The sequence below is a fragment of the Sminthopsis crassicaudata genome, chromosome 3, assembly GCF_048593235.1.
Source record: "Sminthopsis crassicaudata isolate SCR6 chromosome 3, ASM4859323v1, whole genome shotgun sequence".
Classification (NCBI taxonomy): Eukaryota; Metazoa; Chordata; class Mammalia; order Dasyuromorphia; family Dasyuridae; genus Sminthopsis; species Sminthopsis crassicaudata.
In genome coordinates, this window is record NC_133619.1 from 10,738,050 (window position 1) to 10,765,750 (window position 27,701).

At 36.6% G+C, this 27,701-nt stretch overlaps 1 protein-coding gene across 16 annotated transcripts in view; it reads left to right on the forward strand.

Annotated features, from left to right (window-relative positions):
• The window catches only part of MBNL1 (muscleblind like splicing regulator 1), a 248,565-nt gene that overhangs the window by 64,450 nt on the left and 156,414 nt on the right, over positions 1 to 27,701 (forward strand). For 9 of the 16 annotated variants that reach the window (XM_074298022.1, XM_074298026.1, XM_074298020.1 and 6 more), the window contains exon 2: positions 9,215 to 10,309. The exons of 4 other annotated variants lie outside the window; for them this stretch is intronic. In XM_074298022.1, coding sequence (XP_074154123.1) covers positions 10,136 to 10,309 — 174 coding nt within the window. In that variant the 5' untranslated portion in view covers positions 9,215 to 10,135. Of the gene's footprint in view, positions 1 to 8,674; positions 9,081 to 9,130; positions 9,147 to 9,214; positions 10,310 to 27,701 lie in introns of those variants that run through there. 3 more of the 16 variants (XM_074298021.1, XM_074298038.1, XM_074298033.1) reach the window with 3 other exon arrangements.

The window sequence follows — 27,701 nt, forward strand, 5'->3', positions numbered from 1 at the left end:
ATAGAAGGCCTCCAGTCAATACTTATTGATTAATTTATTCATATGAATATATTCTAAAACTTAGCACACATTGTAGTTCTTATGAGCCTTGAACCCGTTTACACTATTTACTTTTGGTTAAATTAGTGGCAACAGACACAATATATCTTTTTTCAATCTATGTAGAGAGTTTCTATTTTTCATGAAAGAAGACAGATGCATGGACACAATAAAACTTATTATTTAGAGAACACTTTCATGTTTACAGAGTGCTTTACAAATATCATTCCTTTTATTATCTCTTCATCAGAATAATGCTGAGAGATAGGTATAATTATTGTCCCTATTTTAGGAAATGGAAAGGATTTATTTTTCTCTTTTTCAGTGATGAAACTGAGTTAAACAGATGTTAATAATTTGCCATGGCTCATAACATGTCTAAGGCTATATTTGAACTTGGGTCTTCCTGACTTCAGATCCTAGGTTCTCTCCATTGCACCACTTAGCCGCCTATCCAATGGACATCCATGTCTATAATTCTTGGTCATCTATATGGAGCATTCCACATCCAACACTTATTTGTTGTCTAATATATGTGTTTCCAAATCTGTAGAATATGGGAAGTTTGACTAGGTCAGAGATTTTTAAAAATTCTTTTTAGTTATTTTCTTTAATATTACCTATTTACATATAAAATTGTAGCAGTCATTTTTATTTTTAAACATTTTGAGTTTCAAAATCTTTCCCTTTCCCCCTGCCTCGAGAAAGCCATCAAATTGATATTGAATATACCTGTCAAGTTATGAAAAACATTTTCCATACTAGCTATGTTGTAAAAAGTAAAACAAAAAAATAAAGTTTAAAAGAAGCTTTTTTCAGTTTGCATTTAGAATTCTCTCTGAAGATAGCATTGTCTTGATCAGCTAAACTTTTCATAGTAGAACATCCTTACAATAGCTATTACTGTATACAAAGTTTTCCTGGTTCTGCTCCCTTCACTTTGTATGAATTAATGTCTTCCCACATTTCTGAAACAATTCCGCTAATAATTTTTTATAACACAATAATATTGCATCCCAATCAAACCACAACTTGGTTAATCGTTCTTCAGATGATGGACAACCCCCCCCCCCAATTTTCATTTATTTACCACCACAAAATAATGGCTATAAATATTTTTGTACAAATAGGCCCTTTTACTTTTTCTTTAACCACTTTGGGATATGGTAGGTCAGAGATTCTTAGGGATCCTCAAGGGTTTCAGGAAGTAGGATAGGAAAAAAAGATATACATATACATATATGTGTGTGTGTATATATATATATATATATATATACATGTATATATGTATATATATACATGTATATATATATATATGTATATATATATATATATATATTATTCCACTAACTTCTAAGTAAAATAGAGCATTTTGTTTAATTTTTTGAATGCATAATTCTGATCAGGGACCCAAAGGTTTCCCAAAGGAGGCCATGAAGGAATCCATTTTTATAGTTTTTATTAAAAAAAAGAAATGGAGACTTAGCAAATCCTCTGATTTGTGATTATTGTGTTTAGGTGACATGTTTCTAGGTGAATCAAATCATTTCCAAGAGGAAAGCCATCCCACTGGAATCAAGATGTAATTTTTGGCCTAAGTTCATGATCTTCCTGAAATCTATCTATGAAGCCCAAGTGCAGGACTTCTAAGGGTTCATTCCCGTCTCAGTTGGTCTTCCGGTGCTTTAGGTCAGCACTGTGCTAGAGTAACCTGCCAGCAAGTTAATGATTAAATAGAGATTGTGTTCTTTTGCAAACTGATAGAGAGCTGAGTACTTTGAAAGCTACACTGAACTTTTTTGGATCTTTGTTCTGTTCTCCATTAGGGAATCATTGGTTCAGGGAGCTCGTGGGGGGAGAAAGTCACTAGAGCCTCCATAAGTAGCCAGTGTACTAACACAAAGAAATTTATGCATTTGTAGTATCTGGTCCAGATTTTGTTAAATTACAGAGCCAATGTCAGGCCAAATTCAAAAGGAGAAAAGAATTGTTAAATCGGGAACTCTTAGCCTGTTGAAAGGATGAATTTCTCAGTGAGGACATGTGGGTAAAAGAGTGTTTGTTTGTTTTAATTTCAGAGAGAGGAGTTGACTTGCCTCCTGCTCTTCAGAAACTCATTTTGCCATATGAGCAATTGGCTCATAACAAACCTTAATCTGCTGTCTTGAGGCCAGCATACTTAACTGAACAATATGACAGCAGTAGAATAGTAGAAGAAATAAATTCTGTTACTTGGTCAATGATCTGAGGCCTAAAACATTTGCACTACCATATTATATTGATGGAGAATATTCTGAGAATTCTCTTGGAGAGATGATCATTCTTTTCTTTGGCCTTTTATTTTTCCTCATTTTTTAGTATTTTTAATCTTTTTTTAGGTACTTTCACACACTAATATACTTTGTCTTAAAGGTTAGTGAAACACATGTCTCTTTCCCCACCATAGTACATAAAGTAATGTTCATTGGACCAAGAGGGCCATAAGAAAGATACATCTGACATTATTTTCTTCTCCTCATGATGAATCTACATTTCAGAGAAAGACATGACTTATTGGGGTGCAGAAGATTGGCTAACAAGATAGTGGAGAGATGGAGAAAAGACTTTGGATTAAGGATTGGCTTCAAGGGGGAGGAGGGAGATGGGACAGCATCTGAATGGGAGAGAAGTGTAAGAAAAGCTATGAAAAGGACTAGTGAGACTTTAGTATGCCTGTAATCAAATGACCAAGAGCCAGTGGAAGTGGAATGGTCATTGTAGGATAATCACTGTTAGAGTGAGATTTTGGAAGAGTTGAAAAAGAGGTATTGAAAATAGACAGTTGGATTAGTTTATGCAAAAAAAAAAATAGAATGGAGGAAAGGATGAAAAAATGGGTTATGATTTCTAGTAGAGAAAGACAGTGAAAAAAGGAAAGTGGATGGAGCTATGATTGGAAGTATAGGGAGCTCCCCCTACTAAAGTGAAGTAGCACCTTCTCTAATGGACACTCAGAAGTCATGGCTTTTACGCACGGGTGTCACGGGATTTGAATGCAGTGTTTCCTGGCTGTCTTTTCAGTACAATATAATTTGGAGGAGGGCAAATTCTATGAAGTGAATTTGTTTTGGAAGATAACAATGACAAAAAGAAAAGACTGATGTACTCAAACTCACAATTTTAACCCCCATTTTCTGAAACCCAATCCAATGTGCTTCTAAGGAATTACCTTATCTTCAACCTGATTGATATTCATAGCTGTTTGCACACAATGATAGATGCAGAATATTGATTGAATTGAATTATATCCAGGATGGCTCCCCAAATATCTACGTTGTCATATTTCATTTTAAGAGAGATGGAATCAACAGTCAAATATTTGTTGATTTGTATGTTGTCAAGAAATTTAATTTCACTCATGCCCATTTATCATGTCACCTAAACTGGGGTGGATTGTTTTAGTGTTTTATTGGCTTATCCAGGTGGAGCAGGAGGGCATCTTCTAGCCCTCCCTCTGCAATGGCACCTCAGATCATAGAAGGTTATATCTCACCATATATACTTTTATGTTTCCTCTAGCTTACCATAATAACCTTATTTCTCTCTGGTCTCTGCCTTCCTGTTCTTCTGTCTCCCATCTCTCAGTCTGCTTCTTTACTTCCTTTCTTTTCCTCATTAATGCTTTAAACTGGTGAGTGGCATCCAGAGTCATTACTTTAGCTCCTGTTGCTGCTCAGAAATAAAGTGATTATTGATCCCTGTGCTAGAGCTTTCTTTCAAATCCACGGGTGATGGCTTGTTATAAAATATGGCAGTGAGCCCATTGTGGTGTCGTATACTTTCAGCATGAGGAATTCAGCTGCTGATATCTCCATGGGGCATAGTTTTAAAAAAGGCTTTTCAGGGATAGGGAAACAAATTTAAAAATATTAATAAAGCTGTTGTTGTTTAGTACAAAATAGGCAATTTCCTTCTAGCTAGAATATTTACTCTTTTTATTACCTTAAAAAAGCTGTGATTTCTTGTGGGGGTGAATGGGCAACCCCTCAACCAATGGGATTTACCCCATCTTTGTATATCTTATTATTCATGACTTTCTGTGATTACTACCCCTATCTACAAGGCACCACTGGTATCCATATTGCCAGAGTTGAATCTTCTTGAATTTAGCTAGGCTGGTCCTTAAATGACATAGGCCCATACATAAAGCCTTTTCAGCATGGTAAGATTTGCAGAAGTGTTCTTACAGCTTTGCCTTTGGTAATCTAGGGACAAGCCCAAGTCAAACTAAAGCGATGGAGTGGGACTTCAGTTCTAGAACAGAAATAGTTTGTCAAAGTGTATTGATAAGTATTTGTCTCAGCTGTTAACTAAAAATAGTGAAGATTTCTGAAATAGAGGATAGAATTCATTTAGTGACTCCTTTAAAAACAATAAATTTCTTTAGGATTTTTTTATTGAGTATTTCTGTAACCTGGGCAATGAATACAGCAACATAGGAATAGGAAAAAAAATATGAGTCTGTGTGTTTTGTGTGTGTGTGTGTGTGTGTGTGTGTGTGTGTGTGTGTGTAGCCTTGTTTTTCTCACCCTTTTTGACATTTAAATGGTTGACTCAAATTGGTGCAATAGTTGGTTGAATTATAGTTATGAGTCATCTAATATTAATTAAATCTATTTTCAATTAAAATGGTAATATATCATAAATTTTAAGGAAACAAATATTTTCTATGATCAGTATCTTTTCACCTTGATCTTGGGGGAATTTTTTGCCCTCTGACTGTGGAGAGCAGCAAGGTCAACTAATCACAAAATAGTTTTTGGGCTTGCTTCAGGGGAGCTTTCCTCCTTTTCCAGCTAGGTAAAAATACTTCATCTTCCTTTTCTATTTTAAGTTTTACTGTAAATTTTGGTAGCTTAGAAATGAATTTTGAATTTGACATTATTGTTATTGAACCAAATGCCTCATATATCATTTGATCAAACTATGTTTTCATGGAAATCGTTGTTAATAGAATTTCTGGCCTATATCTAGAGGGTAAAATTTCAGTAAACTGGAACTCGACTAAGCCACAATTACATATATCCAGAATTATCTTTCCATGTTTTGGCCTTTGAAGGAGGAGGTCAATCATATATACACAATTTATTAGCAGAGATATGGTAGAAAATCCAACAAATAGAACAGGTACAAGGTCAATCCTGTCTGAGCAGATCTTTTGACCTTTCATGAGTGAGGAGGTGTAAGACAAAGAAATCTAAGCCTCTTGTTGGAAGAAACTTAGTTCAAATCCATTCTTAGATAAACTTAGTTCAAATCCATTCTTAGATACTTAATAACCATGGTCATATGGATAAGTAACTAAGTTGTTTGCCTCCATTTTCTCCATTGTAAAATGGGGATGAAAAATGGCACTTACTATGTAGGGTTGTTGTGGAGATTAAATGACATAATACTTGTAAGCATAATGCTTGGCATACAGTAAGCACTATATAAATGTTTATTGTCTCTTTGACATTTATTATGTCATCTCTGTACCAATAAGTGTTCATAATAATTATTCTGAAATGGTGTCATTTTGACAGTACTTGGGTGAGTCAGTTAATCTCTCCTATAAAAAGAGGGACTGAATTAAATATCCTTTTAGGTTTTGAGAAAGCAAGAAGTGGAGCAAAGAGACAGGGAGGGAGGAAGATGGAGAGAGGGAGAGGTGGAGAGACAGAGACACACAGAGACAGAGGGAGGGAGGGAGAGAGGAAGGGAGGAAGAGAAGAGAGAGGAATGGAAAAGGAGAGAGTGGAAGGGAGAAAGAGAAAGAGGAAGGGAGACAGAGGCAGAGAGACGAGATGGAGTCCAGAGAGAGACAGAGACAAAGAGATAGAGGCCCACTTCTAGAGAGCTCTCTTGTCAGCAAGAATACGCCATTGTGGTTGTGAAGTTGTCGTCTATCCCTTTTCAGTCTTCTTTGAAGGTTATAGCAATGGGATTGTTGCTGACCCCTTTGTAGCCAATTGAGATTACATGCAGCAAACAACTTGTTTAGAACCCAATTATAGAATCCATAGGGTAGAGTTTATAAAGGCCTGACTTTCCAGTCAGGGAAGTTCAAATCTTCCTCTGAAACATCCTGGATGCATGACCAGGGGGAAAAAAAAATCACTTAATCTCTCAATTCCCCAAATCATCCTTTAGGACTTGAAGTTTTGAAAGCTGCCTTTTTGGCTTAAAAAAGCAGAATTTACATTCATTAGATATCTATTTTTTGAAATTTGGTAGATTTTTTTCTCATGTCATAGCATTTAATAAGAGATTTTTCTTTTTGTGAATATTGATTTACCCAAAGCCTATAAGTCACATTGCAGTTCTTCCAGGCAAAACCATGTTTGTAGAATGTTTGCCATCTAAACCACTACATATTTATGAAGTCTGAATAATAAGTGTACCTTCTTTTGGTGTGCTATTCCAGTCCTATAAATAAACATGTTTCATTTTTTTAAAAATAATGGTGGTGTTTGGGAATTGACCTGGTATTTGTATTGTGGCCTCATATCAAGATCTTTCTTTCTGTCAATTCTTTTTGTCTCAGAAATACAACTTGGCCCCTATGGTTGTTCTCAATCAATACAACAATGAGCTTTTTTAGGTTGGCATTGGACTGTATTTTATAAAATCCTTCAGGTCATTCAAACAATTTAATGTGTTCCTAAGGTAATTGTTTTGCATACTGCCTGGCACATAAGCTCCTGATAAATAGTTGTTGATTAATTGATTGACTAAATATATAAACTACTTTGTTTTGTTTTCTAAATGGCTCATCTGGAATCCTCCTCAAGGAATTTACATTTTTGGGGGGATATATATTTCTAAGTATAATACAAGATAAAGAATGAGTCAGGCAGATCATTTCTAGATTAAATGCCTTGGAATAATTTTGGAGCTCTAGAAAGAACTCATTCAGTTGGACAAAGTAACTGTAAATCAAGGACATCTTTTCTGGAAAAAAAAAAAAAAGAATCTGGTCAGCTAAGGTTTCTTGAGGATTGGATGGGAAGTGAGCATAGGGTGGGTTGAGACCAAAGACTCAACGTGTTTGTGAAGCTTAGTTCCATCCTTTTCAGTGGCCTTTGAAAATTTGTGGCAAAGGTACCACAGGTAATAAATGTTAGGTTTTGGATACAACAAGTGGCTTATTTGTCCAAGTCTTAAAGTTGAGCTTTGAAGGACCAGAAAGATCAGGAGAAGGCAATGTGTTTGGGTCTGATGGATATTATAGCTAAAACAAAACAAAATGATGAAACAGGAAATAAAGCCATTATTTTCATCAATAATCCTCTTCTTTAGAGAGCTGTCTTTTCACAGCTTTGGTCCTTCTCTCCACAAATAAAATGTAATTTAGTGGATGGATTTGAAAATGGCTGTGATTGAAAAAATTGAAACTTCTTGAATCAGAAACAGATAGTAAACATTTCTCTTCATCTGTACATTGATTCTTTATGGAAATTTTTCTGAGCATTGGTACTTTTTCCTAGTCTCCTACTCCATCTTGTATCATGCGTAGGTGGTATTCCTAATCCCCCATTAGCATCTTGAGAGTTTGTAAATACCAAGAGTGTTTCTTGTTTCATTCTTATATTACCCAGGGTATTGTGTGCCATGGCATATGTCTGATAAATATCTGCTGGGAGAAATGTAGACAAAGGAACTAACTAAAGACATTCAGTGTCATTTGTTGGAGGTCAGAGTGATCTACTAAATTTCAATTCTAACTAAATTTTCTTTGTTTTGTTGGCAAAGTTCCAAAGTAGCCAAGCTGAGGTTCGCCATAAGGAAAACTTCCTAGCTGTTGGAGTTATTCCAAAAGGGACTGGGCTAACATGAAGAAAACAGCCTAACCCTGTACGCTGTTCCAAAATATAATAGCCCATTCCTCTAAAGTTGGAGGATCCCTCATCAGACCTAGCCCCCAAAAGGCACTAAATGAATGCTGGTTGGCTCGATTAAAGGGGATCTTGTGGAGATCTAGGATGGGATCAGAGACTTTTGGAAGTGTTTTTCAGCTCTTAGATTCTCTGATTATTTAGCTCGAAAAGGCATGCTTCTTCACAGACAGTGGATTTCAAGAGAGCAGTTGGCAATTTACCTGGTGTAAGGGCGAGAGATTTGAGACGAGCGAGCCCGAGCCGCCGAGTACAGAGTCGGCGGCGGCGGGCGGCCTCCGGCCCCTTCCCCAAGAAGCGTCCCTCCGGAGTCCCTCCGGTCGTCCAAATCGGCTCTCTTGTTGAATATTTGATGCTTCTGTGACGGAATCGCTCTCTCCCTTGAGGATGACTTATGTTTTGCCAGACATACTGACAACACTGCAATTCTCCTTTCCCCCACATGACCTCAGCTTTTGCTCGAAAAAGTGCTGGCATAAAGGGTGCTTTTGTGACTCCGGCCTGCCTGTGATATATTGACAAAGTGTCTGCGGGCTGAATGGAATAGTTTTCCAGGAGAGCCCAGAGCTGCGGGGAGGGCGGCTGGACGTCTTACTGAGGCTTTGGAAGGAAGTGAATTGGATAGGTCGGGAGAATGTACCATTCGTAAACACCCCCTTTCCTCTCGGATTCACGTGTCAGGCCAGCAGGCTGGCTCCCGGAGCCTGCCCAGAGCAGGGCAGAGCAGAGCAGAGCGGCGGAGGAGGGAAGGCGTCTGCAAAGGGAGCTGTGCGGGCTGAGAGCTTGCCGGGATTGCCAGTCGCTGGCGGGCTTCTGGGAGAGCTGTTTGGGAAACTAACATGGTTTAATCCACTAACTGCATGTTGGGTAAATCCAAAGCCCACATGCTCGTCCTCTTGCCGTGGAATATGTCCCATCTGATGGACATTTTCTGTGCTTGAGCATAGTAATGAACGTCTGACAGGCGCGACCTTTCATAAGACAGCCCACACTATTGGCTTTCTGCCCAGAATATTGCTGCAACCCCATCTGTGATTGGTTCTCCCCCTATCATGCATTGCTTCGCGAAGGGAAGCGACCCCTTTTTTAATAAATCTACGATGGCTGGCTGCACTGGGCTGCACCGTAAGTATTCTGCGTGGCAGGACGAGAGAGACTAGAATGTTGGCTAGCCGAGAGTCACACGGCAAGGTGGTGAGACTGGGGGACATCGGGGAAGTGCTACTTGGTAAATGGTAACCTATCTCTTTTTTCTACAGGTTGGTACTAAGAAGTGCCTTTTCCTGACGTCTCTCCTGCTTGGACCGCTTCTAGAGCAGCCTCTGCTTTTGCCTTGCTTGCTGCCAGCTAGACTGAGAGGACAGCACATCTACCCTCCACCCTCCGCCTCTAGCCCAGACACCCCCATTTCTACTTGTAATCAAGAGAAAGCCTCTAAGTATCTGGCATTGCCTTAGGCTGCTTTAGTAGAAAGAGAGAGATTGAGAGAGAGAGAGAGATTGAGAGAGAGAGAGAGAGAAAGTGAGAAAGAGAGAGAGATTGAGAAAAGTTTGCTGGGAAAAAAAAAAAAAAGTGAGATATCTTCTGCCAGAAAAATCAAGGAGGAAAAACAAACAAACAAACAAACAAAAATAATTTCTCGATTGTTGCTCTAAAGCTGCTGCATCTGTCTATGCCAAACTAATCAATACCAATTGCACCACAGAACCCAATTGCAAATTCAGCTGTGAGGAGATTACCTTTCAGACAATTTGCTGAAAGCAGCTTGGAAATTCTGTGTCGAAGGGTCTGCCACGTTTTCATGCTTGTGTTTGGGGCTCCAAATTGGCACTGAGAATGGGGTATTGAGAGCACAAAGCTAGTTCCAGGCCCCACTCTGAAACAGTGATATACTCGTGATCCTAACATTTCTCTTAAGTCCCCAACCTCTTTCGATGAACAGTTTCATGCTGTGAATTTCTAGTGGGATCTCTTTTCCTTGATATTGACAACACGATTTTCCATGTACCTTTAAAGAACAGGGAATCTGGGGACAGAGCATTTCAAGAGGTGACATTTTCATCATTTCCAGTCTTAACAGTTTGGCTTTTTTTGGGGGGGTGCCTCTGGGGGGGTTCGGTTTGGTTTTGTTCGTTTGTTTCACTGAAAAAAAAAAATTTAACTACCTGTAAAATCTAAACATGGCTGTTAGTGTCACACCAATTCGGGACACCAAATGGCTCACATTGGAAGTATGTAGAGAGTTCCAAAGGGGCACTTGTTCACGAGCAGACACGGAATGTAAATTTGCACATCCATCGAAAAGCTGCCAAGTTGAAAATGGACGAGTAATCGCCTGCTTTGATTCATTGAAAGTGAGTAAATATTCTCTTATTTTAAGGGAAAGGTTGAATTGAATGAAGGAACGAAAAAAAAAAAATGAAAGAAGCCACTCGACAAGGGTCCTTGTTTAGATGTTTAGATCTGGGGGATGGTTGTATTGTCGATTTCGTGTTTGTTGTCTGTTCCGTGGGGAGGCGACTGATAGGATTTAAAATAGCGTTCTGCCTCCCTCATGGGCCCTCTATCAGTCCTGGGATCCCTGATTATTATACAGAGTAAATCTAGGTATGTTTATATATATTTCAATTCATTTAGGAAAAGACGAGTCTGTAATTACACAAATGTATGTATACACATGCATGTCTATGTCTATGTACTACTGCATACATGTGGATATGTGCATAGGTATGTGTGTATATATATATATATGCATAAAACACATTTTTAAGTATCCTTCATAAATCTGGAGCTGTTGAAGGGAAAATGAATCTATGTTACTTTTAAGTGATTCAGATGCACTTCTATGCTAGGGAGATTACATGGAGATTCATGGATTTTTGCCTGCAGATTAAGGAAAAATATGAGTAGACTATTGAAGCTTTTTATATTATAGTATATGTGATTTTTTAATATGTTGACATTTATAATAATCTAAGAGCAGAGATGAAGCCATCCTATAGAAATGGTGATATCTAGGAAAGTACTCGTCTCATGGATGAGTAGTTTTAGGAGAAATACAAACTTTTTTGCTTTTCTGGTTGAAACTCCATGAATCTTGTGAAGTATCGAGATCTTAATCACCAGAATTTTTTTTTTTTAATGTTCCACAAATCCTCTTTTGAGTTTTCTTAGCCATTTTAAAGTATTTTTTCTTCATTTATGGTTGGCTTTTGATTTGTAACTCTCTCAGGTTTCACATAGCATCATCTGTGAGCACCACAATCTCCCAAGATTTACTCTGCTATCCCTTGGCAGATAAAGATGGCGTCAGGTGCCTAGGTCAGGTGTCATGTTTGAAAATGGGTCTTTTTAAAGACGCCATAAATGACCTGATTTGACAGGGTGTTAGATGGAGTTGGCTGCATGCTGGAAGGGATTGCTCTTTGATCCACTGACTGTGTTTTTCCTTTATGTTAACAGCATCGACACTTAGTTAATTTTGTAAGTCTTTTAAAGCAGAGAGCTGGTGTTACTCCGACTCTCCTAAATCCATGTGCCCTCTTAAAACAAACAAACAAACAAAAAAAGTGAATTTGTCCTAGAAGAGTCTCATTTGCTTATGAACAAATTGTGGTTTGCTGACAAGGCCTCAGCTTCAGTTTGGGGCCATCTCTGTTAAGCTGTAGAAACTAAGCATTATGTTGGCTGCTCTACTTTTTTTTAAAAAGTACATATATTTTCAAGGGGATCACTTTAAGACTAGGGTTAGAGTGGGAAGTATTTGCATGTGCGCAAGTGCTTCTGTGTGTGTGTGTATGAGTGTTGGAAAGTAAGAAACAGAAACAAAATAATTTTAAAATGCAAAGAAGAACTAAATGAGAAGCATTTCCTTAAGTATAACAGCCGGAACTTATGGGGCCTGGTAAATTTTTTTCTTCCTTTTTTTGGTGGGGTACAAGAGAGGCCACTGTGTCTTGAAGAGTATAACTCATTTGCCTTTGTGATTTCAAGTTGACTGGATGCAGGTGTAACCAGCAACTGGTACCCACCGAGTGAAGATGAGGGGCTTGTCCCCTTGGCAAGGATCCACCTGTACCCACAAGTAACCCCAGTTGACCCAATTCCTGGCAAGCCCTGTTTTTTATCCTTGCAGACAGTTGAGGGCATACATGCTGCTGCAGAGTAAAGGACAGACCTCACTATGGATGAGACTTGGAAGGTTTTTCACAGAAGTCTTTGGGAACCACGTGAACCATTAAGATTCAGTGGCTTCCTCCCTCATCCTTCGAAAATTTTTTTTCAGTTATTGCTTGCTCCTGACCACAAAATGGCCCCTTTTTGAGAAAAGCCCCAGCATTCCATCTCGGCATGTGGCATATCTTAACCAGTGCAACCATCAAAGTGCCTTTCTATTTTACTTTTTTTTTTTTTTTTTTTAGCTTTTAATTTCAAATTTTCATGTTTTATTCACAAAGACCTGAGTGGAACAATTTGTAACTGAACACTTTATCCTTCCTTATGTTGTTTTTCAGTTCTTAAAAAAGACCTCTAATTTCTAAATAATGCCCTAAATATAGTGAAAACCATTTGTTTGGATTTAGCAAAGCAAAGAGGAAAACATTAAAAATTCTGTGAAATTGTGGATTGAAGTGATTGCTGTGATCCTCTATTTCATGAAGAAAAACTTTTAAAAAAATGCTCAGTACCGTAATTGAGCAAGCATATGTTCCATAATATCAACGGTCACAAGAAAAGCCTTATTTGTTTCTTGATACGACATTTAATAGCCTACCTCTGAGATAGCAGGCCTCCATTGTTCAGCTTTGTGGCTACCACAGATTAAAAACATATTTAAAAATCATTAGGGAGAGTCTGGTATTCATGTTTGAAGCCCTACTCCTGGGGAGAGTTGTGGAGCTTTTTGCCAACCCCTCCCCCTTCTTCCCTCCCCCCAAAATGGCGGAACCATTTGTACAAAGTCAAAATCTAAACATTTGGAATTTTACAAACTTTTGCAATGTGCTGACTTCTTCAATAAAGGGTGTTCTAGGTACTGCCGAAAGCCGTGAGCCAGCCTTCTGCTGAGCTCTTGAGCATGAGATGGATGGAGTCTGTGTAATCGGCTATTTTTAGAATGCTAGGAAGGCAAACGAAATACTTTGTGAGAGGACCCTGTGAAATGGTAGTACCCTTCAGCTGTGCTGCCTCTGACTTTGGCTGGATTCCCAGGTGTCTTAGACCCGAGTTTCTCATTGGGAAAAGAGAATGCATTTCATTGAAAAAGAGGGAAAAAAGCTCAGAAAGCTGTTCGTTTATTTACATGAAAACAACAGGCACATTTTGGAATCTTAACCCGAGGAAAATTAGGCAAGGATTTTGGTTTGTTTATGGTAAATTCACATTTATTCACTTAGATTAGACTTGCTACTTACTAATTTGTAAATATCAGTCTTGAGTGAAAAGTCGAGCTGGGGAAAATGGAGAAATGTGTGAACATGCACAATATAGTAAAATTATAGACTGTGAAGGAGAGCCAGGCCCTAGCTATGACACTGTTAGCAAATACAGCGGTACAAAACTTTGCTTTTTAATAAGACTTTTTTTTCCCCCTCCCTTTAAGTCATTTTGCTTTTGGAATCAGTGTTTTCATTTGCTTTCATCTCAGGCTGACGGCTCTAAGTCTAGAATTGAACTGCTTACAAGTTGCATATTGAGACCATTAAGTATCTCAGAGACTCAGTGGTTTTGAAAATCTGTTTTACATTGTGATGGAAGGAGGGTTTCTTATTATTGTTCCTGAAGGAGATACTGTTAAATGAGGAGGGAAGAGGCCCTCCCTCTACAAGTTGTCATCAAAAGCCACAGATTTTAAAAGGATGAATTTAGGGGCTACTGACAGGACCCTCAACATGTTTACCTTCCCCGATCCATGAGCACTCCGTGAGGAGTTGTTCATGGATGGGGATACTCAGAGTTTGAGCTTAAAAATAAAGCTTTGATGCCCCTGAAAGATTAATTTTCTCATTTTAAAATGGAACATTAAAAACGTGGATCTTTTCTACCATAATTTAGTGATTTGTTTTATTTCCTTTTTTATTTCATTCTAATTTTTTTAAATTGTATTTTATTTTAATTCATTTTAATTCTACACAAGCTTTGGAGGTTCAGATAGGTGACATTATTTGAATTTCTTCATTGCAAAGTTGAACATTGGTTTTTAGGGTATAAGGCCCAGATATGTTCTTCCTCTAGCTCAGTCTCCCCGCTCCTGTTGGCAGAGCTGGATTCTGCAAATTTCCTAGTCAGCCAACATTTATCAAGCATCTGCTTTGTGCCAGGCACTACGCTGAGAATTGTAGAGAATTGTAAAGAAAGCAATTTCTTTGATCACAATAGAGTGAGGGTCACTATCATAACAGTAGCTAGCATTCCCTTTGGGCTCTGTGAGACAGAGCCGTTTACAAACATTATCTCATTATCTGGAAGGCATTTGCTGCTGTTATTCCCATTTTACAGATAAGAAAACTGAGGCAGACATAATTTAGGTGACAATGCTCAAGATCTCAGAATTAGTAAGCAGCTAATGGTAACACTGAACTTCTGTCTTCTTTTCTTTGGGTCTAGTGATCTGATTACTTTCCACGTTGTTACCTATGATTATACAGTGCCCTCCCTTTCCTTTAACAAGACATTTATATGTCACAGTAGACAAAGTGTTGGACCTTGAGTCAGGAAGATCTAAAGTCAATTCTGCTTCCAACTCTTACTAACTGTGTGACCTTGAACAAGCCATTTTACTTCTGCCTGCTTCAGTTGCCTTTTCTGCTAGATTTTGGGATTATTCTCTTCTTTGTAGGATTATAAAAATAAAATGAGATAATGTATTTAAAGCACTTTGCAAAACCTCCAAGTATTATTATTATTATTATTAATTACATGTAGCATAAAAATAGTAAACGTTTATCAAGCACCTACTTTGTGCCAGGCACTGTGCTATTTGCTGGGGATACAAAGTAAAACAAGAGACAATTCCAGCACTAAAGAAGTCACAATGTAACGGAGGAGGTCAGACATCAACAGTTATGTACAAACAAGCTGTAGCTGGGATATAAAGGAGATAAGTAGCAGAGGAAAGCCATTATACTTAAGGGACAATTGGGAAAGGCTTCTTGTAGAAAGTGGGGTTTTAGCTGGGCCGTTCAAGAAGTCAGAGAAACAGGAGCGAAAATGAGAAAGGATGTCTGGGAATTCTCCTTTAGTCAAATCAAATTTAGAGATCTACATAGGATCAAATTACAAACTAAACACATTTGAATTGTTAACGGTGTCACTTTGAGCACTGAATGTTTTACACTTCTGTCTTTCCCAAAATATCTGATGAGCTTTTTTACTTCATAAAGAACTTAAGTCATCATCTCATAATTAGGTAGCACAGATTGGGCTTTGAATCACAAAGGCCTGAGTTCAAATGTAGCCTTGTTAGCTGTACAATGCTGGACAACTCAATTAGCCTTTATCTGTTTCCTTATCTGTGATTATAATAGTTCGTTCCTCCCACACTTGTTGTGCAGGTCCAATGAGATAATAATTGTAAATTGCTTAGCACAGTCCTTCTCACATCCTATATATATATGGTTGTTATTATCATATTATATAGCCCTTAACATCTTTAATACAACATTTCAGTATTTTTAAAAAATAATGAAATGACCATCTGCTCATTCAGGGCAAAACGTGTCTCAAATAAAGTTCCTAAATATAGTACTATTTCTTCAAAAAGCTTATTTTGGAATTTTCAGTGTTAAATGTCCTGTAGATCTAAGGTTTTGTTTTTAAAATTTTTTAAGCTTTTATTTTTAAAAGTATTTTATTTTCTGAATATATGTAAAAGATAGTTTTAAACATTTTTATGTGTATATATGTATTTGTAGTTTGTAGACCTCTTTGATTGTATTTTATTTTTCCAAATACATATAAAGATAGTTTTCAATATTCACATATATATTTATATATATTTTGTAGATCACTTTGCATTTTATTTTTCCAAATATATGTAAAGATAGTTTTTCAACATTCAGATGTATATATATATATATATATATATATATATATATATATGTATAATATGTATTTATATTTTGTAGAACACTTTGATAGTATTTAATTTTTTTAAATACCTGTAAAGATAATTTTCAATATTCATATATATATTTTGTAGACCATTTTTCCATTTTATTTTTCCAAATACATGCAAAAATAGTTTTTAACATTCATCTTTGCAAAATTTTTTGTTCCACATTTCCTCCCTCTTCTTTCCTCTTTCCCTCCCCAAGACAGCAAGCAATCCTATATAGTTTAAATGTATGCAATTTTTCTAAATATATTTCTATATTCATTATCAACATCAATTTTTGTAAAACTTTGTGTTCTAAATTTTTCTCCTTCCCTTATCTCCCCCTCTCCACAAGGCCCCAAGCAATCTAATATGTTAAATAGGTACAATACTTTTGAACATATTTCCATATTTGTCTTGTTATGGAGGAAAAATCAAGATCTAGTTTTTTTTTAAAGTTTTCTTTTATTAAAGATTTAGTTTTTTAAAAATAATCAAAACATTTTTCAACTTAAAATTATATATATATATTCTTATCTGCTCTATTGTAAACCATCCTGTTTTCTTTAACTTTCCTATTTCTTTTGATGGTATTGTCATTTTCCCTGTAACTTGGTTCAAAATATTGGTGCTATCTTTGATTCATCACTCTCCCTCAACCATTTCCTTCGATCTATTGCCAAGTCTAATGAGTTTTCCTGGCATAATTTCTCTTGCCTCTCACTCATTACCACTTTGCTCATTCAGTCCCTTTGAAACTCAGTGGCCTCCCTATATCCAATCTGTGTGTGTGTGTTTTTTTTTTTCTTTTTTCTTTTTTCATAGAACTGTAAAGGTAATCTTCCTACTGATGTACAGCTTTCCCTTGTTTAAAATCCTTTGCTGGTTCCTTGTAGTCTTGGCAAAATAGATACTCCTTACTGGGGTCTTAAAAATCCAATTCCAACTTACCCTTTTAGTCTCGATTGTCTTTACATTTTCTTCAGTTATGTCCTGGGGAAAAAATTCTGATAATTTTCTGCTCTCTGAATATGTGTGCTGAGCAGCCATGACTCAAACTGATTCCCTCCATACCTTTTCTTATTGTGTGCCTTCCGTCTTTAACCGTTACATAGTCCTAATCTCATAGAAGCAGTTAACTTGTTTTCAAATTTAGGTTTGCTCTCTCTCTAACCACATATTTTTTAATACCAAATGCAAATTTGCTCAAGTTAGCTGACAGGATTGGCTGGTGTTAATGTAAACTTGGTACCCAGGGTCCCAAGCTTTTGACAGATTTTAAAGTAGAAAAGACTTGAAGGGTCACTTATTGTGATTCCTTTATATAAGTGTTGAGGAAACTTGAGGTTCAAAGAGGCTCTTTCATTTTTTCCAGGTTCACACAAATATTTAATAACAGTCAGTTTTTTGGACCCCAAAGTTTCCATTGCATTCATAATTGAGCGAAATCTTCATTGTGACAAGTCACTTAAGACCTTACTCTAAATTTATATCTTTATATAGCCTCAGAAATCTCATCATTTTGGGGGTGTCTTCTGGCCACTGGGAGATGTTTCAAACTACACAGGGTCTGATCTAAAACAACTTCATTGTACAAAATCCACAGGGATTGTGGTTGGTGTTTGACATAGCATTGAGAAATTAAATGGAAGAACAGTGTGTGGACAAAGAGTAGAAGCACCCAGGGACCTGGTTTAGGGCAAGCTTCCTCTGGCATTTCCCTGGTCAAGGATTAGCAGAGGATTTACACTATCACCATCACTAAGCTGCTACCTTTCCTGCTGAGCAATGGCTCTTTTCTTACAGAATTAGACAAAGCTGCTTATTTCCTTATACTGAGAACCTCTCAAGAAAGCTAAAGGAGTTCCAGAAGTATAAGATGTCTACTAAAAAGCAATTTTCATATATATATATATATATATATATATATTTATATATATATATGTATGTATGTATATGTATGTATGTATATGTATGTATGTATATGTATATCCTGTAACTCTCAATAGGAATGGACAGTTGGGTTTGGGACTGGTATCCCTTTTTTGTAGTTTCTTTGGACCTGAATCATTTGTGCCTCAGTTTCCTCACCTGAAAAATGAGGGAACTGACTCATGATCCCTATGTCTATGATTCCTATGATTCATCACATCTCAAGACAACACTCTCTAGTTGATGCAAGGTCAATATCAAATGTAATAGAGTTTTGAACATGTGCTGGAATAGCAGACAAAAGAGCTAGAAGGATCTGTTTCAAAGAAGTAGTCATTTAAAGCTTAAAACATGTTAGCATATTGCTTTTTCATTGAATCCTATGATTGATTTGAAATCAGCCTAATTGTAGCTTTCCCACACATATGTGGATGCTTGGGTGTGTGTTTGTGAGCATTTATGCATAAGTACATGCACTGCTCCCCCTCCTGACTCTTCACCCACAGAGGCTTCCAGAACTGAGTAGATTGAATGGTCAGCTACAACAGTGCAACTTTGGAGTAAGACCTGGATTCAAAACTTGTTTTAGATAGCTAAGAGCTGTGTGTCCTGGGAGAGCATTTGATTTCTGTTTTCCATTTACTCATCAGTGAGATGGAAATGATTACAACGGCAACATTTCTATCTCATGGTGTTGTAAGGATCAAGTAAGATGTACTTGGCTGACCTTAGGGTGGTCTATAAATGTCAGTTACTATTAAAATCATTTTGATTAGCAGATGCTGAAGCAAAGAAATGAATAGGAAAGCAGAGGAACCTTTAGAAGGACCAAACAAATGTCTCTTATTTGCCCTCATCCGATCTTTACCAAAATGTTACAGACAAATATGTGTTGTACGGTGTATTATGTACATATGCTCTGATATAGGATAGCCATGTTTTCTGTGTTAACATGAATATCCATTTTCATGCATCATGCAATCTCTTTTATTTAAGGGATAATTCAGATGACAGGAAGCAAGAGGAAAATGGGATTCATTTATTAAGCTCTGCAGATCTTTTGATTTTTCTGATTTTTTTTTAGTTTTGCACTGTTTTAGTGATAATGGACATGTAAAATTTGTGTACCTTTTTCTGTTTCTCTTCAGTCTTGTGGATGTAGATCAAATTTTTTGTTTAAGTCTGGTTTTTTTCTTAGAAACATATAGAATTCCTCTGTTTCATTGAATGACCATCTTCTTCCGTGGAAAAAGATGCTAAACTTAGCTGGGTAGTTCATTCTTGGTTGCAGTCCTTGATCTTTTGCCTTTCGGAATATCAGGTTCCAGGCCCTTCTATCTTTTAATGTGGAGGCAGCCAGATCTTGGGTGACCCTTATTGTGGCACCTTGGTATTTAAATTGTTTTTTTCTAGCTGCTTGCAGGATTTTCTCCTTTGTGTGGTAATTCTGCAGCTTAGCCACAATATTCCGTGGTGTTCTTTTTTTAGGGTCTATTTCAGAAGGAGTTCGATGAATTCTTTCCACATCTACTTTCCCTTCTGTTTCTATTATCTCTGGACAGTTCTCTTTGATAATTTCCTGTAAAATAGAATCTAGGCTCTTTTTTTTGGTCATAGTTTTCTGGAAGACCAATAATCCGCAGATTATCTCTCCTAGATCTATTTTCCAGGTCTATAGATTTTCCCAGTAAGTATTTGACGTTGTTCTCCAGCTTCTCATTTTTTTTGTTTTGTTTGACTGATTCTTGGGTTCTCTGTGAATCATTCATTTCTATTTGTTCCATCCTGACTTTTAAGGAGTTATTTTCTTCTTTCACAGTTTTTAGTTCTTTTTGTAAATGCCCAATTTCGTTTTTAAATGAATTATTTTGCTCTATTGAATTTTTTTCCATTTCCCTAATTTTTTTTTTTGAGAATTATTTTCTTTTTCCAATTCAGAAATTCTATTTTCTTGAGACTTTTTTATCTTTTCCAATTCAGAAATCCTACTTTCCTGTGTTTTTTTAACCTTTTCTAATTCACTAATTTTGTTTCCCTGCATCTCCTGTGAATTCTTTATTTTTTCCAACTCCAATTTCAGGACGTTGTTATTCTCTATCATAACTTCCCTTTCCTTGCCCCATTTTTCTTCGATCTCCCTCAATTTCTTAAGAGCTTCTTCTAGGAGAGAGTTATGTGATGGGGGGCAGGAATCGTTCCCCTTTAGGTTGTTATCTTCTGAATCTTTGCTGTTAACTTCCTCGGGGTTGGGTACCCGCTCTTTCTCTGTATAGAAGGAATCTATAGTTTTTCTAGCTTTTTTGCTCATACTTAAAAAATGTTTTGGGGTCTGTCTCTGGGGTAGGAAATTATTTACTTCTTTACCAGCTTCCTCCCAGACCGGATGGATGCAGCGGCCCCTGCGCCCGCGCTAAGAGAGAGCTCTGGGAGAGAGTTCCCCACCCCCTCCCTGGAAGCGCCTCAGAGGTGATTAGCACTGCTGTGCTTTGAGGGCGTAGAATAGTGAAGACAGCAAGAAGCTCAGCCTATGTGTCTGGGTGGGAAGTGGATGTCTGCAGCAGGTGATGTGAGAAGCCCCTGCGCTCAAACTGGAAGTGTCTGCCAGAAACCGCGGTCCCTAGTTCAAAGGTTCCGCTTCTCTGGGACTTCCTGGAGCTGAGTTCCACTCCCTCCAGCTAAGCTAGGCCGAGTGTGTTGCCTTGGGCCGTATCCACCCACTTGTCAGTCTCTTAACTATTCTCAGGAGGTAGCTGAGGCCACACCCCCTGGTGCCGAGTCTGCCCCCAGGGTGGGGGGGGGGAAATCTAATCTGAGTTTTAAAATATTTTGGCTTTCTCCTCTGAACTGCCAAATAATTAGCAGAGAAGAGCTAACAGCCTGTGCCAGATTCCTTTACCTCAGTGGCTTCTCTGATCCCAGAGCCCCTCCCAGCGCAATGGGCGCAGTGTGCCCCTACCCCACCGTCTGTGCTGGTCTTTCTTATTCCTCCCCTGAGAACTGACCTTTCCTGTTGAAACTCCAGATTCTCTTCAGCTGGTAAGTCGTGCTTCCAGTCCTTGTGGTATCTATCAGTCCTGAGCTAATTTTGAGACTTAATTTATCTAATTGGTTGTGAGGGAGTGAGGACGTTCACTGAGTAGTGTGTTTCTTCTCCGCCATCTTGGCTCCGCCCCCGGACATGTAAAATTTGGAAAAAATTTTGAATATGTTATAATTTTCATTTATTGATCCATTTATATTCCAGAACTATGGTTTCATCCACAGAAAGTAACTTTATGTAAGGACAGTTCCTTTCCCAATATGTAGTTTAATACCTTTTTTTGTTTGTTTCGTTTTCACAAGCTCATATAATCAATATATGTTCAGTGCTGAAATTGAACCTAGCTCACCAGTGGAGGTTTTATGGTAAACAATGTAGCTATTTCATTTTTGTGTTCAGTATTTTTGGGATGGGAATAAACATGGCACCTCATGGCAAGACTAAGTGACATAGATATGAAGGCTTCTACTTCAGTTTCTGACAAGTCATTAATATATTGATGATTCAGCTTGATCCCTGGGCAAAATTGCTTGGTATGCAAACTGAGAAATAAGACATGTTTTTGGCAGAGGAAAGACATCTCCCAATGCTTGCCTTGGCTACTGGCCCTCATTCTCTCTTCATAGATCATCCTTGGGGATAGTCTACATTGAGAGTCTCAGAGCTAGGGTTCCCTATTTACTTATGGATTTTGGTCCTTTTTAAAATCTCTCTTTCAAATATATCCTAGGAATCTGGATCCCTTGGTGATTTCCAATGAATTATTCCCAGTTTGTGAATCTAGATCCCTTGTTGATTTCCAATAAATTATTCCCAGTTTATTTAAGAGCAGATAGGTATCCTAGGTAGCAGACAGAGAAATTATCAATGGCAACATACATTGTGAATCTGCTTAGAGTACTCAAGCACAGAAACTCAGGAAAGCTTATATTTAAGTGTCTTTGGCCAACAAAGAACAGAGTAAGTTTGCCTCCAAGTGTATTGTGTTGAAATTTTTGAGAAGAAAATCTACTAGTAACAGTACCTAACTCACTAATCAAACACTCCCCCACCAGACTTTAATTTTAATCATTTCCATCCCTGAATTTGTCAGCATGAAAGATTCACATGTACCTTTTATTGATGTGCACCCAGAGCATTGCTTCTCTTGGCTGTCTATAGAAGTTTGGAGTCTTGGTCTTCTGTGTATGTTCTCAAGATTGCTGATAAGTTTTTAATCCCTGACCATTAACAGTTAAGAAAAGTTACATTTGAATTTAATTGTGAAGAGTAAAATTCATAAAGTAAAATAAAGCAAGTTAAAGCTTAAGAAAATGGACATTTTAAAAAAATCATTTTCAATTTTCTGCCTAAACACTGATATAATCAGTCTACTTGTGACTGATAAATTACAACTAGAAATCATCCTTCCTGTTAACAGTACTCGAAAGATCATTGGCTCAGATAACTAGCTTGTTCAATATTCTAAAATCTTTCATTTGTTGAAAATGAGACAAGGAAAACTCCTAAACTGACAGCATTTTTAGTTACAGACAGTTAATCCTCTTCCCCCTCAAAAAAAAAAAAACCCTCAAAAAACTCCACCAAATTCTTCTGATTGATGGACTGGCCAACAAAATAGGTCAAACACAAAGTAAGATTTAAGTAAAATAATAGCGTAGAAATTAGTGTTAAGTGGCTAAAATAAGGGATATCCTTGATAAGTACTGCTTTAATTAACTAATCTTTCTTTAGGAAGTGAGAATTGACATTCTCTAGAGAGAGCCAACAGGGGTCCTTCTAAGAAGTTCTATGGAGAAACACATGTATTTTTGTTCTGATTACCTCATTCCTTTGCTCAAATAAGTGGAGCCCTCTGTAATATAAGGATATCCATGAGGAATAATCATCTGGTTTAATATTGATTATTTTTCAGTATTAAAAACTTTTCCTATTTAGGCTCCCATTTTATGTGTCATGTCATAGTTGTGAATTAAACAAAGATGTTCACTTTAAGCAATCCAACTTAAGAATATGTCATTATAAAAGGACTCATCAGAAAATTTTTCTGCTGTTATATTTTTTGATCTTATCTATGTATTTATCTAGATATCTATCTCATGATAGATTTTATTGGTTTGACCATGTATACCTGAAACTGTTCTGTATCTTGTGGATCATAATAAGGCTTGTGAAATTAATTGACTTTTTCTGGGTCACATACTGAGCATTTGTGGAAGGAAAGAATTGGCAAGATTCACAAAAGGTTTTTTTCTGTTTTTGTTTTATTTTAAATAATGTTTATCCCTTCATTTTTTAAATGGTTGTTAAATTGATAAAGATTTTTAGGAACATATCTATGCTATGCATTGGACTGCATATATGTTTATATATGTGTGTGAACATATATGTATATACATACAGAAAATTGTGAAAGCTATTATGATATATTTTATCCAAGCCACTAGTCTAGTGGCTTTCTTACAGATCATAAGGCCACTGGAAACCTTTCTACTGACATTAGGCTATGTTCTCTCTTGCTGTTTGACATTTTTTCTAACTAGACTTTTAATGCTAAAACAAAAAAAAAATTGGAGAATGCATTTCAAAAATTTTTGATTTGGGAAAAAGTTAAACTATCACTTTTTCCAATGTAGGGGATATGGATAATAAACAAAGGAATAATTTGACCCTAATACCAGTTCAAATATACATTAGGATGTAGAATGAAAAATTTTCAGAAAGCCTGAATTTCATAATCTTTGTATTACTGTGTAGATTAAAAAGACATCAATACTATGATTTTATATTTTTGTATTTTGTATCTTTTTTTTTTATTTTGAAAATACTACAAACCCATATAGAATACATTCAAACATTAGAAGATAATAAATATTTTAGAAAATTGTATGAGGGGGAAAAAGAATTGTTTAGGACTGATTTTGAAAACAGCTCAAATAAATAACAGTTGTGTCTAGTTTAGTGTGGAAGTAGCTGTAGGTGTATATTGCATGTCTTCTGTAGAATGGATTATCTACCTGGTTATAGGGCTTAAGTAAATTATAATTAAGTAGGTAACAGTAAAGTGAATATCAGTAGGAAAACTGGAAGTCCATTTTTGCTCTTTTTTTTTTATATGTTTTAACCAAAATATAGAAAGAAACACAGAGACAGCTAATTTAGTTGGACATTTTAATTTTTAATCTACATATTTGTTTTCCATGAGATCAGTTTTTTGATCTGAGCAGATATGTCAAATGATTGTCTATTTAGTAAAAGTAGTCATTGGAAGGTGATGCCATTTAAGAAAAATAATGTAATGGAAGGGGTGGTAGGATAACATGTATTGTGTGTGTGTGTGTTTGTGTGTGTGTATTTGTGTTTGTGTATAAAATGCATTAATTGTTTTTGAAATTTTTCTTTGAAGTTTGAAGTATGGTAGAGAATATCTATTTGGATGATGATATGAGAAAAAAAGTGAATGACATAATTGTATGAATACCTCAAAGATCTCATCAAAAGGCAAACATTTGATGACCTTTTTTTAATGAAGGTGATTTAAGGATATAGAAAATGTGATGAATTTTAACTTTCTAGGCCATTATTTTTTCTAAAAAAAAATAAAGCTGAGTACTTGATAAATTATTAACATTGATGTAAGCATCATACCTCAGCCTGCTAATTAGGGAAGCAAATGGGGAAAGTGTCTTTGAACTCACTTCCCATCAACTAATAAGAGTTTGTGGGAAAAGGGAAAGTGATAGGATGTTTGCAAAGGAGGAACTAATCATGTCATTTCAGAATTCCAAGTAAATAAGCATGAAAAGGAACCCAACCGTAGAATAAATCCTATGCTTCATTCAGAAAAGCAGATTTTAAAAATAAAATAAAAGATACACATGCTAATAATATTTTTAAAAGCCCTTCTGCAAACCTTAAAGCATTGTATAAATGTTAGGTATTATTATAATAAAAGGGAAAATGGCTTTATAGATTTGGAAGGTTCTTGAGCAAAACTCTGAAGATATGATCAGTAAGAATTCTAATGAGGAAGAACATGATACTAAAGGGAAAAACCCAGGTGACTGAGTTCAGAATAAACAAAAAAAAAAAGGATTAGAAGTAGTTACATGAAGAATAATGTTAAAGAATATGAGGAAATTTGAACTACCAAGGATGAATATAAAAGAATGACTCACACCTATAAGAATAATATCAGAAAAGCTAATGCCAGAACAAATTGAGATTTCTTATAAAAATGCTTGGCTCATTTCAAAGATTTCTCTAGTACTTCTAATGCTTCTCCCTCTCTTTTTCTCCTTCTACATTCAGAAGGCAAGAAACAGACTTGATATAAACTTGAGATTTTAATGTTTTTCTTTCTCATTAGAAAAAGCAGATCAAACTTACATATGAAGGAATTAAGCATCCTAACAGGGAAGAGGTACAGGAACACTTTCCCATGTTCACAGGGAATTGTAGTTGAGTCCATTGATTTCCCTCCAGAGATACAGGTAGCAGCCTATCAGTGCTTCCTCATCATCTTGGCCTATGTTCTTCCTAGAGGTCACAGCTCCTGTATATACAAAGTTCAAGCCTTAAGAGAGTTTTTGGTTTCATTCTGTTTTTTTTTTTCATATCTAAACTGTACATACAGAAGAAGTAGAAACTGCTCTCCATGACAAATACCCACATGTTTCTGTTGCTGGTGAGATCAACACATTCCAGTAAAGTATGGAGGTTCTTCAGCAAGTGAATGCAGGCTTAGGGCATTGCAATAAAAATATTCAGTCCAGGACGAGGAAAGAACTCAGTTTCACTAGTTGCTTCCCCAGCCAGGTGCTATCTGATGGGGTTCTGGATCCCTTGTTTTAAGAAGTATGTGTACACAAATACTGGAGTGTGTCTCGGGAGAGTGACTATCAGGCTATTGGGCCTGTGACCCATTTCCTAGGAAAAAATAGTTCAACTGGAGCTTTCTAGACTGAGGGAAAGATTTTGGGAGGCATCAAAGCCATGATAACTTATAGTGGATGATTGGGTGGCTTCTTTTTAAAAGTTGGGAGATTTCAGCACAATTTTAAGAACTTTCTAATATAAAGCATTAACCTTCTCCCTTTGTCCAGTTCAATGACCTGCCAGTCTGGGTGCCTTAGACTTGGGAGTCAGAGGGAATATGTATGGATTCTTGTTCTAGGACCATGAGGATATAAAATCACAAATCTTGTTCTAATTTCTTCATTTCTTTTAATTTCAATAAGCATTTAATCACCAATTGAGTATAGAGCACTGAGCTAAGATCTGAGGGTGATGGGAAGTTTAGTTAAACTCTAGTTACTCTTGCCCCAGAGCATATCTCTAAAATGGAATATATAGCTATAACAATACAACTTAATCTATCTCTCTGTCATCTATTCATCCATCCATCCATCCATCCATCCATCCATCCATCCATCCATCAGTCCATCTACTTAACTACTTACCTACCTAATGAATTACTAAGTTGTGAGGGAAAGTATTTGGTAAATTCTAAAGGGCTGTATGTGAATTTTGTCATCAGGTAGTCAAATCTTTTTTTTTTTTTTTTTTTTTTTTTCCTGAGGCTGGGGTTAAGTGACTTGCCCAGGGTCACACAGCTAGGAAGTGTGAAGTGTCTGAGACCAGATTTGAACTCCGGTCCTCCTGAATTCAAGGCTGGTGCTCTATCCACTGCGCCACCTAGCTGTCCCCAGGTAGTCAAATCTTGAACACTCTAGGGTTGAAAGAGTTGGTACAATATTAATTATCCCACTTCACAGTCCTGTGGTTGAGAGTATTTTGGAAACTACATAAACATAAAGTATCCTTGTTGTTCTTAAGGTGAAATGAGGTCTCCCTTCATGGGGAGAGGTGTTCAAGTTGTGATGCAATGACTGCCTATCAAGAATACTTATCTTAGGGAAAAAAGAAAAAAGAAAAAAAAAGAAAAAAAAAGAAAAAGAAAAGGGAAAAAAAAAAGAATACTTACCTTAGGAGAGATTGTGATCTTTCCAACTATAGGAGATGTGATGCCATTCCAACTTAACTTAGCACAGTGCCTGGCACATAGGAAGGCTCAATAAGTCTTTGTCTCTTTACCTTATAACTCATTTTAAGGATATTATGATTACATGCTACTTTTAGAGAAGGTTGTTTCATTCTCAATGGAAGTACCTCCTGGAATTAATTATTAATGCAGCATTTTGCAATAATATAAATTCAGTATTTGGTAAGTCAGTTACTTAAATTAGTCACAAAGTTTACCTTTGTACTCTCTATGAAAAAAAGGGTTTGCTAAGTTAAGTCTAATGCAAACAAGATCAGAGAATTTGTCCAACCTCCTTCAGAGAACACTATTATGAATCGTTTTTGCAGCATTTAGAGATATACAAACATTTACAATATGCTCATTAAAAATGAGCTTCGTGTAGCCATTAAAGCAGTAGGACAACTCCTTAGCAATACTCCGTTAGAGTTACTGTAATTACTTAAAGTAATGGAATTATGTTTATTGTAAAAGCACTCCATAATACGACTTTTCACCAATTCCACCAGACCTGCCCCCCAATTAGTCATCATTCATTATGTTTTCTTATTGATTGTTTGCCTTAGTTAATAGCTTCAACCACTGACTGCATATTCTGGAGGCATACAACAGGGGAGGAGAAACAAAACCTCAGTT